Genomic DNA, 11111 nt, shown 5'->3' with positions numbered 1-11111 from the left:
GTTTTGACTGTAACAGCTGATTCAGCAGCCGACGGGACAGCCCGCGTCCTCACCAGGACATGTCTTCAGGTCGTCCAGCTCGGCGTCCGTCAGGTGGACGTACGGATGCAGGATGGACCAGTCTTTCCGGTGCCACGTCAGCGCCGGCAGAACTCTGCAGAGACAGAACCACGGGAGGATCAGACATTTAAAGGACAGTTAATATCTTACTTGTCGCAGACGACGGGACTGACGAGCTAACGGCTAGTCTGACGCTACCACCAACTTAGCGTTACATGTTTATTTATTTAGATACAACTCTGAAGATGCTTCAAGAGGAAACAGCAGCAGCTAGCTGTAACCTCACCTGGTGAACTCTAACAGAGCTTCGACCCGAGGATGATAAACAACAATCCTCCTCTTCAGCATCAGGGCGGTGTACAAGATGATCGTCTCCACTCCGAACTGAGACACCACATCTGGAGGAAACGTCAGGACAGATGTTTTACTGACACTCATCAGGTTCTTACGCATCACACTTTTCTAACTCCGGTCATTTGTTAGAAGCTTCCCGTGTTTCTGCTGGAGAACGACCTGAAACGTTTTACAGATTCATTAAATCAGAGACTCGATCAGGAATCAGAGATGTGAAAACAAGTCGAAGTTTTATAAAAACAGAAAAAAGTAAAACCGCCACAGAAACGTCCTCATTGCAGCTCAACGGTTCTCAGTTCCCTGAAAGTAAAAAAGATTCAAACTAAAATCATCTTTTCCAGAGAAGAACCACTCCAACAGCAGCTCAGGTGGAAAACATATAAAGTTATGGCAGCCATCTTGAATTGGTTATTTTCTGACAAAAACATCATTGCCCGCCTTCGCCTTTCAGCGCCGGCGATAAAAAGCAAAGCTGCACCTGAGGACTTCAGACCAGCAACATTTATTGACTTGAATCATTAATCGTCAGCCTGCAGCGTAAATAGTGAGTATGTTACCTGTGGCAGGCGTGAGGCCGTACCTTTGATGGAACCTGCCAGGTAAGCTGTCTGAACGTCGTAGTCCTTGATGAGAAAGGAGCCGTTTTCGTCGCTCTGACAGATTCCCTTGGTGAGGACGGTGATGTAGGCCTCCATCATCTTCACCGGGCTGCCGTGTTTCGTGTACGTCCTGGAGAACAAACGCAAACGCTGCCCGAAACCCGCCTGGACCCTGAACCTGTGCGGAACGTCATGGTCTTACCTGCAGAGGATTCGGCTGAGGGCCGCGTACTTCTCGGGGTTGAAGTCTTTCGCTGTCACAGCAATTGAAAAATGGGTGACCTGTCAGGAGGAAAAGCAGCTCAGACATTTCACAGCGGGGTTTCGTTTTTCCTCAGCAGCGTGGAGAGGCGGCGTGCGCCCTCATCAGTACCTTACTCAGCGCCGTGGGCTCCTGCACCTCCGCCGTCGTGATGTAGAACCAGGTGCGGCTGAAATGACCGAACACAAACGTGTGGAAATCCCGTCCTTCCTGCGTCAGGCAGCACTTCCTGAGAAGAACCTGCCTCAGCTCCGGGCACACAGACGGGTAGCACCAAACCCACAGAGTGTCTCCGTTCACATCTTTCTCTGGAGGAGAGGAATCAAAGACGACTTCCTGCATGAATCTGTTTCTGGGAGCAGATCTCCATCATATAAAGACACACCCAGCTGAGGGAACATCATGGGTCATCCTGCTGTCACGTGATTCTCCTGAAAGGCTCAGGTGACACCTTCTTTACAAACAACTACTAAACATCAACAAAAGCACGAATTAAAATGAGCAGACAGCTGAGACTTACCTATCAACCCGACGCTCAACATGATCTGTGCTTCAGTCGCTGTCATGTTCCCAGAAGGAAGAGTTCACAACTGGAGACAAACCAGCATCTACCTTCCTCCCTGGACGCAAATTTCACTCAGAAAACCGTCAGGAGATCCTCTAATGTCCAAAAACAAAAATATAAAGGTGGTAAAAATTAAATAAAATCAATTATTTAAAATCCAGTCGGTTTTTTTGGCTGATTTTTCAACTGTCAACAGATTTTCTCCATCTCCTTCTGCCGATTCCTTTTCCTTTTCCGGGACGGGAAGACAGTGAGGGCGGGGCCACGGCGTTCAGCCAATCACAGCCTGCCATTAGGCGGGCTGTAATGGTGCGTTCAAGGACCCCTGGTTTTTTTTTCTCCCCGAAAATTCTGTGAATAATATAAACATTGCTTAACTTTATTTGTATATTTGTTAAAATATTGAATTCTTTTAAAGTTGAAGAGTTATTTTCCGTCTATTTGTGATACTTACAGCTAATATGTTTCATAAATGATCAAATATAATTTACAAAACAATTTGATTAATACAAATGTAGGTTATTTTTTGAATAGTAAACTGCAGGGGAAATTTCTATTATAGATCTTAAATATATAAATGTTTTGTGCAACTTTTTTAATGTTCTCAAAAACAAAAGTTGAATATTGCGCTCATAATTATATTATGGTGATGAACTCATGAGTTCCAATTTGTATGCCTTTTTACTCGGTTTCTTTATCAAAAAGAAAAACTTAACAACCTGCAATAAAGTCAAATCTTTCTGTAACATTGTTCATTAATGTTTGCTTTAAAAAGTTATTGAGTGCAAAATAAATATTTGGAACACAATTATAGATTTTAAAAAGGCGCCTCTAATGTTTGCTGCAATAAAAAATTATTTAAATATTTTGTTTCGCGGATTTGATGAGGTGAGATAAATGTGTTTAAAACCAAATAAATAAAAATAAAATGGCTTCCTGATATGGGCGGTCCCACCTGGCAGCGCGTGCGAGGCTAGTCACGAGGTCCGGTCTTTCTCAGCCAGCACCGTCCCCTCGGTGAGCGCGAGGCTTGGATGAGCTGGTGAAATCAGTCAAAATTTGAACCAAGTCGGTCAGTTTTGAGTAGCGCTACAACAACGCCGACATGCCGGCATATTTTCAGCGGCCGGAAAATGCTCTGAAACGAGCGAACGGTGAGTAGAAAAGCTGCTTTGTCTTCCGGAGACGTTACAGGTTCACGCTCAGAGCCGCTAGCTTAGCATGTTCGCTGCTAACATTATAGGCAGTTAGCATTGTTGCTGCTAACGATGGTAGCCGCGGTTAGCATGTTAGCTGCTAACTGGTGGCCGGGAAACCCTGTCTTGTTCGTGGCGCTACGTCACCACCCACCGTAGCTAACCAGCCAGACCGTTTAATGTCTCGATGTAATTATACAATATAATTTAAGTAAATCAACTTCACAACTATGCTTTGATGTTATTGATAGTAAAGTCGAGTTGCTGTTGTCAATTCTTTAAATAACTCCTCGATGACTTGATGTTATCGAAACGGGAATCGGGGCCTAGCTAGCAGCTAACCGCTGCGGTTCTATAATATGTTTAAACAGAATTCCTTGAGGTTGGCAAAAAGCAGCCAGCCTTGGACGTCTTGTACGATGTCATCAAGAGCAAGAAGCACCGAACATGGCAGAAGATCCACGAACCCATCATGCTCAAGTACCTGGAGCTGTGCGTGGACCTGCGGAAGAGCCACCTGGCCAAAGAGGGCCTCTACCAGTACAAGAACATCTGCCAGCAGGTCCGGAAGAATTACATATAATGGTCTTTACATGCATTGCTGCTGATTGTGCTGTGGTGTATTAAAGTGATTTTTGTTTTCCTGCCAGGTGAATATAAAATCTCTGGAGGATGTGGTTAGGGCTTACCTGAAGCTGGCAGAGGAGAAGACAGAGACTGCTAAGGAAGAGTCTCAGCAGATGGTCCTGGACATCGAAGACCTGGACAACATCCAGACCCCAGAAAGGTGAAGCAACATACTTGCATTTGGGCTGTTTTAGAGTCATGATTGGTTGAGATTTTGACCATCACTTCCTGGTTTGTGTTGTAGCGTGCTGCTGAGCGCCGTCAGCGGGGAGGACACTCAGGATCGTACCGACCGCCTGCTGCTCACTCCTTGGGTGAAGTTCCTGTGGGAGTCCTACCGCCAGTGCCTGGACCTGCTGAGGAACAACTCCAAAGTGGAGCGACTGTATCATGATATCGCCCAACAAGGTGACGCTCACATAACACCATATCTATTACATCATGTCTTCTTTTATGGTTTTCTACCTGTGTGTTTGCAGGGTGCATCATTACCCCTCTTCAGAAGAACAGTTGCTTGTATTGCTGGTGTTTATTTTTTTGTGAAGTTGTTTCTATTTTTTTTATTTATTTGACCAGAACACAACTGCTGCAGTAAATAACAGTCTTGTTTTGTTTTTTTCCTGCAGCGTTTAAGTTTTGCCTTCAGTACACCCGTAAAGCTGAGTTTCGCAAGCTGTGCGACAACCTCCGAATGCACTTGGGTCAGATCCAGCGGCACCACAACCAGAGCACCGCCATCAACCTGAACAACCCAGAGAGCCAGTCCATGCACCTGGAGACGCGTCTGGTGCAACTGGACAGCGCCATAAGCATGGAGCTCTGGCAGGTTCGTTTAGTTAGGGTTTAATTTTATTAAACGCCAGCAGCAGCCGGCCTCTGCAGAACCCAAATGTATCACAAATATTTATTAAACTACTCAGCTATAATCTGGGAAGTACTGAAATATTTACATTTTGGTTAGTCTGTGACGAAACGATGCAACAAGATGACACAGGTTTGTTTCTGTCTCTACAGGAAGCATTTAAGGCTGTTGAGGACATCCACGGCCTCTTTGCTCTCTCAAAGAAGCCTCCCAAGCCCCAGCTCATGGCTAACTACTACAACAAAGTTTCTACCGTTTTCTGGAAGTCTGGAAACGCTCTCTTCCATGCCTGCACTCTGCACCGTCTCTATCACCTGTCCAGGGAAATGCGCAAGAATCTGACCCCAGATGAGATGCAGAGGTATCACGCTCTCTATTGACTGATGGAAATTTAGCCTCGGATGGGATAAAAGTAGATTATAACACATGACTTTGATCCTCAGGATGTCCACCAGGGTCCTCTTGGCCACCCTGTCGATTCCCATCACCCCGGAGCGTACGGACATCGCTCGGCTGCTGGACATGGACGGCATCATCGTGGAGAAGCACCGCAGGCTGGCAACTCTCCTGGGTCTGCAGTCTCCACCGACCCGCCAGAGTCTCATCAACGACATGGTACCTCATACACACACAGAAGAACCTATTCCTTTATGTTTAAAGGCTTTAAACATGTTTGAGTTATTTGCTTTTATTATGTTTGTCTTTAGGTGCGATTTAACCTGCTACAGTATGTAGTTCCTGAAGTGAAAGAGCTTTATAACTGGCTGGAGGTAGATTTTCATCCTCTGAAGCTGAGTGGAAGAGTCACAAAGGTATGAAATGCTTTTATTGTATTTTTTAAAATAAATGTATTAAATTCAAGTCGTGTATAAAAGCTGGTATTTCTTGTCTTATGGCTCTTTCTCCTTTTAGGTGTTGAACTGGGTGAGAGATCAGGCTGAGAAGGAGGCCGATCTGCAGCAGTACGTTCCACACCTGCAGAGTAACACCATCCTCCGGCTACTGCAGCAGGTACCTCCTCCCCTCATTCACCTTTCCTAATTTCCCTGTAACCCAGGAATAGTTGTGACCTGTTGTTCTTTTCTTGGTCTGTATCAGGTGGCACAGATCTATCAGAGCATCGAGTTCAGCCGGTTGGCCTCCCTGGTTCCGTTTGTAGACGCTTTCCAGCTGGAGCGCTCCATCGTGGATGCTGCTCGGCACTGTGACCTGCAGGTGAGATCAAAACTAAAGCGTTAAAAGATAAATCTTGTGACTAAAGTATCTAAAATGTCTTTATGTTTCTGGTTGTAGGTTCGGATAGACCACTCATCTCGAACTCTGAGCTTTGGCTCTGACCTGAACTACTCGACTAAAGAAGATTCTCCCGTCGGCCCGTTCCTGCAGAACATGCCCTCAGAGCAGATAAGAAACCAGCTGACCGCCATGTCTGCGTCTTTGGCCAAAGCCATCCATATCATCAAACCCACCACCATGCTGGTTAGTCCGCCATCTTACCGAGCACGTTCATCAGACCTCTGTAACCTCTGCAGGGATGTTCCTCACGCTTTCCTGTGAAAGTGGCAAAGATCTCAGAGACATTTAGGGTCTTACTGTGCAGCGAAGTTTATGGCAGTTCATGAAAAAGTGAAGTTAAGTAAAGTTTAACACATGACACTGTAAAAATTAATAGTTTTTTCCACAGCTTGTGGCCATAAAACATGTTATTGGTGTCAAACTCAATGTTTGTGTGAAACAGCAGCAACTGAAAGCCAGGAACTACACAATAAATCAGAACCAAGAAACCTTTAACTTGTCCTACATTTAAATCTGATTCTAACAAGTTTTTTCTTAGAGTAATATTAGATATAGTTTTATTTTACATATTCGTTTCCACAGCACTTTGCCTTTGGTTCTTGGCTCTAAACACCACTGGGATGTTTGTCCTTTTTTCAGCAAGAACGCGACGAGCAGAATCAGCAGGCCATCGCTGCGTACCTGAAGAACGCCCGCAAGGATCACCAGCGCATCCTGGCCCGCAGGCAGACCATCGAAGAGCGAAAGGAGCGCCTCGAGAGCCTCAACATTCAGCGGGAGAAGGAGGAGCTGGAACAGCGAGAGGCTGAGATGCAGAAAGTTCGCAAAGCCGAGGAGGAGCGTCTGCGTCAGGAGGCCAAGGAGAGGGAGAAGGAGCGCATCATGCAGGAGCACGAGCAGATCAAGAAGAAGACGGTTCGTGAGCGGCTGGAACAAATCAAGAAGACTGAGCTTGGCGCCAAAGCCTTCAAGGATATTGACATCGAGGTAAAGTCTGAGTGGAACTGCGTGTTTAATTGAGTTTTTTAGGTGAAACTAACAGATTTCTTTTGTCCAGGACCTGGAGGAGCTGGATCCGGACTATATCATGGCTAAACAAGTGGAACAGCTGGAGAAGGAGAAGAAAGAACTTCAGGAGCGCCTGAAGAATCAGGAGAAGAAGGTCACCAGATGACTGATCTGATTAATTATCTGTAATCTATGTGAGATTTGGGTACTGATTGTCGTTTCTCTGCAGATCGATTACTTCGAGAGGGCGAAGCGCCTGGAGGAGATCCCTCTCATCAAAAAGGCTTACGAGGAGCAGCGGATCAAAGACATGGAGCTGTGGGAGCTCCAGGAGGAGGAGCGGGTGAGGAGCGCCTGGATACAAACAGCAAAAAGACTTGATACTGAGTGATTGGGGTGTATTAATCCGGATGTTTCTTTTTGTAGATCAATAACATGAAAGTTGAGCGAGAGAAAGCTCTGGAGCACAAGAAGCGCATGTCCAGGATGGTGGAGGACAAAGACGGCTTTTTGTCCAAAATAACCGCTGCCCGCAGCTTCATCTACGAGGTACGAGTCCATCCAAAACTCTCCTCCTTAACGACTCCTTCCTGTTCGTTATTAGTAATCTTTCTTTGTCTCCACAGGAAAAGTTGAAAGCATTCGAGGAGCGTCTGGTGGAGGAAAGGAAGAAACGCCTGGAGGAGAGAAAGAGGCAGCGCAAAGAGGACAGGCGTAACGCTTTCTACCGCCAGAAAGAGGAGGAGAAGCAGCGCATCCACGAGGAGCAGCTCAAGAAAGGTTTACAGTTATTATTATCAAACTACGAGTAACCGAAATGTGTCAGCCACAGAAACAAACTTGACCCCTGGAGCTTTCTGAGTTAGAAATGAGCCGTGATGCATTAGAATCTCCTGGGAAAAGATAAACTGATGCAGTTCAAGTCTAAACCTAATATTTAGGATCGTATTCACCTGTTTTTAAATTGAACCAAGTGAGTCTCAGGTGAAAATGAAATGAGAATCTGTAACAGACCCTTTGAGCAGAATCTCAACGTCTCCCATGTTGTTGTTTTTTTTTTTTTTAACAGAGCGTGAAGAGAGGGAACGCATTGAACAAGAGCGAAGAGAGGAGGAGGAGCGGGAGTACCAGGAGCGTCTGCGGAAACTGGAGGAGCAGGAGCGCACGCAGCGCGCCCGTCAGCAGGAGATCGAGGAGCGGGAACGCCTCCGCGAGGAGAAGAGAAGAGCTCCACCGGAGGATAAATCCAAGGTTCAGAAAATAACTTAAAATATGAAGTCGGCCTCATTGGTTTCAGGAATCGTCATTTCTTCATGTCGATGTGATTCTTTCAGTCCTCTTCCAGTGTGACAGCAATGATTTTTGTTACAGGACTGGGGGGAGAGGGGGGAGAAGGATGAGAGAGGGTGGAGGAGGCGCACCGAAGGAGGCGAATCAGAATGGCGTCGTCCCGTTCCTGACAGGTGTGGACGGTTTTCTCAGATTCTGTCTAATTTCACAGCAGCGTTTTCAGAGACGTTTTGAAGCTTTAATGAATTTATAAAAGTCGCTCAGCCTGAACGAGTGTCGTGTCCTCTGCAGGGACTGGAGACAAAAAGGACAAGACGATGAGAGAGAAGACAAGTCTGGTTCCCTCAGGGGCGGAGATGAGAAGGGACCTCGTCCAGGTTCAGAAGATGACCAAGCTCCACGTCGCGGCGGTGATGATGAGCGTCCTCCACGCAGACTGATGGACGACGACCGTGGACCTCGCAGGGCGTTCGATGACGACCGCGGTCCGAGGCGTGCCTTCAACGACGATCGCGCTCCAAGACGCGGCTTCGATGACGATCGCGCTCCAAGACGCGGCTTCGATGACGATCGCGCTCCAAGACGCGGCTTCGATGACGATCGCGCTCCAAGACGCGGCTTCGATGACGACCGCGGTTCAAGGCGTGGCTTTGACGACGACCGCGGCCCGAGACGGGGCTTCGACGACGACCGCGGCCCGAGGCGGGGCTTCGATGATGACAGAGGTCCTCGTAGAGGTCTGGATGACTCCAGGGCCTCCAGGCGAGGGGCTGACGACGACTGGGGCCCCAGAAGAGGAGGGGATGAGGACAGAGTTGGAAGAAGAGGTATGGATGATGGTCCACGTCGTGGTGGGGATGACTCCCAACCCTGGAAGCCCCTTGGTAGACCTGGTTAGTTTGCTTTTGTACATGATTTTAATGACCGACAATCAGAACGGTTTATAAACAGGCGGCAGGTCTGGACTGCAGCTCTTACTGGATGATAATCGAATCCTTCTGTAGGAGGCTGGCGAGAGCGAGAAAAGGCTCGAGAAGAGAGCTGGGGACCTCCTCGTGGTGGCTCTCATGATGACGGAGAGGAAGGCGAAGGGGACGATAGGACCAGCTTCAGAGACCGTCGTCCACAGAGGTGAGTCCAACACGGGTCTGAAGTGAGCTGTAATCACGCAGAACGATTAAACTGATCTGTGTTCACAGAGAGGACAACGCCTGGAGGAGAGGAGTCACGGAAGATGGAAGCTGGAGAGATTCTCGCAAAGAAGACGGGGACCGCGATGAGCGCCGTGTCGAGCGCCGTGACAGAGCGCCCTGTGATGATCGTGATGTGAGAGGTCCACCCAGAGATCCTGAAGAAGGTAAACCAATCAGAAATCTGTTTTACAGTTTTCTGTAAAGATTTGACATCAAACTGAATTATTTAAATCATTCAGGTTTTAGACAAAAACAAATACTTTGTTTTCATTTAGTTCCAGCCGAGCAGAACATCTGAACTTTGTTTTTATTAATAATAATTCTGTTTGACTTCACCTGAGTTAAAAATAAACTTCGGTCAGTGATTGCTGCTTCTTAAAATGTGAAACACAAACAAACAAAGTGATAAACGGACCTCACCATCAGAGGATTGTTGAGCTGTGCACCAAGCTTTAAAAGCTCGATGTGACGGGTCCTGGGTTCACCGTCGTTACGGCAGCGTTGGGAGTGGGGCGATAACCGCGATAAGTCGCATCGACTCGGGGATGAATCTTAGTTCTTCATCATCATAGATGTGTGTTTGTGGCGGCGCAGGGGAGAGGACCGGTCCTCTGTTGTGAGGGACAGAGCGTCCTCTCTACCTCTGAGGATGATGACAGCACAGAGCTGTCTGCGTGTCTTACCCCTACTGAGACAGAACAAGACACCTGTCCACGTCTTTGTCTTTGGACTGTCTGTTATGTTGAGGTCCTCCTCCTGTCCCCGGTTCCTTCAGCTGAGAGTCGGTTCTGTATCAAGGCGTGAGGCGGCGTCTCACCCAGCTGTCAGCTGTTATCTGCAGTTTGATCTCTGACCTCTTTTCCTCAGGTGGCTCCTGGCGCCGCGGAGGTGAAGAGAAACGGGAGGAGCGGGAGCGGCCCAGGGAGGGTGAGCGTGACGGCGAAGGGGAGAAGAGCGCCTGGCGCTCTGAGAAGGATAACCCTCGTCGTACCAAGAACGAGACGGACGACGACGGCTGGACGACGGTTCGCCGCTGAGTTAATTCTTCATCAGTCGGTGGCAGCGTTAAATGAGTAGCTACTGGCTTCTAATAACTGATAATAATCCTTTGATTTGTAGCTCGTAGTTTTCTTTGAAGTTTATTTTCTGTCCTGAAACCTTTCAGCCAAGTTTCTGTCCACCTGAAACCTCCTTAATGGACGAGCCTCAGACCTGATTCTGAACAACCAGGTGGTTAAAAGTCTTTTAATCTTTAAAACAAACAGACCTTCACTGCTAACTTCCCGAAGTTCTGACATCAGCGTAAAGTTTCCATAACTCCTCTCTTTCTCTGGAAGCTTCCTAACCGCTCGATGACTTGGTGGATTTAGATTTTGCTGTGCATGTTTCGAGCATCAACAGGTCACCTGATACTCGCCGTTTGCTTCTTTCCCGCTGCATCGCTGGTTCCAACCAGGCTGTATGTTTATAGACGAAGCCTTTATTAATAAAGATGTTTGCTCACCACCTCCGATCATCTGGTCTTGTTCTTTTCCCTCTCCGGGCTGATCAGTTGAACTTTGAACTGGATGTAAGCAGTTTCTCAGCAACTAAAACTCCTCTAAGGTCGACTCCAGAAGATTAAATCAGGACTCTGTGATGATTCTCTGCCACGCAAACAGAGATTTCTGTGATAAATTAATACAAATATTTGTATAAACATTGGTATTTTATTTTGGTAACTCTGATGTTTTCTGTAAACCTGCAGAAATGAGAGAAAAGTAACTTTTTTTCTTCACCGGTCGGAGTCAAACCGGCCT

The 11111-nt window shown here is 47.2% G+C and overlaps 2 protein-coding genes across 4 annotated transcripts in view; one reads left to right on the top strand and one right to left on the bottom strand.

Annotated features, from left to right (window-relative positions):
- The window catches only part of dennd10 (DENN domain containing 10), an 8754-nt gene extending 6659 nt beyond the window's left edge, over window positions 1-2095 (bottom strand). For both annotated transcript variants that reach the window (XR_005232644.1, XM_017441061.3), the window contains exons 1-6: window positions 1796-2095; window positions 1387-1583; window positions 1216-1295; window positions 995-1143; window positions 347-458; window positions 54-154 (exon numbers count right to left, since the gene is read on the bottom strand). Coding sequence is in view for 1 of the 2 variants with exons in the window: in XM_017441061.3 (XP_017296550.1) it covers window positions 54-154; window positions 347-458; window positions 995-1143; window positions 1216-1295; window positions 1387-1583; window positions 1796-1841 (685 nt within the window). In the remaining variant the exon portion in view is untranslated. The remainder of the gene's footprint in view (window positions 1-53; window positions 155-346; window positions 459-994; window positions 1144-1215; window positions 1296-1386; window positions 1584-1795) is intronic.
- Window positions 2096-2822: 727 nt separating this feature from the next.
- Window positions 2823-10824, top strand: eif3s10 (eukaryotic translation initiation factor 3, subunit 10 (theta)). 2 transcript variants are annotated; one of them, XM_017441063.3, is made up of 22 exons: window positions 2823-2994; window positions 3408-3598; window positions 3687-3823; window positions 3908-4071; window positions 4290-4489; window positions 4678-4886; window positions 4969-5140; window positions 5233-5337; window positions 5438-5536; window positions 5624-5740; window positions 5819-6004; window positions 6461-6808; window positions 6879-6983; window positions 7059-7172; window positions 7256-7378; window positions 7456-7609; window positions 7899-8080; window positions 8201-8292; window positions 8411-8946; window positions 9124-9250; window positions 9319-9476; window positions 10180-10824. In XM_017441063.3, exons 1-22 carry the CDS (start codon window positions 2946-2948, stop codon window positions 10347-10349), a joined length of 3738 nt encoding a protein of 1245 aa, XP_017296552.1. In that variant the 5' UTR covers window positions 2823-2945; the 3' UTR covers window positions 10350-10824. The 2 variants fall into 2 exon arrangements, with proteins under 2 accessions (XP_017296552.1, XP_017296551.1); XM_017441062.3 differs by having other exon boundaries at window positions 8411-9012.
- Window positions 10825-11111: the final 287 nt, after the last annotated feature.

This window comes from Kryptolebias marmoratus, linkage group LG22, assembly GCF_001649575.2.
Source record: "Kryptolebias marmoratus isolate JLee-2015 linkage group LG22, ASM164957v2, whole genome shotgun sequence".
NCBI classification, from domain to species: domain Eukaryota; kingdom Metazoa; phylum Chordata; class Actinopteri; order Cyprinodontiformes; family Rivulidae; genus Kryptolebias; species Kryptolebias marmoratus.
This window is presented reverse-complemented; position numbering and strand designations above follow the sequence as displayed.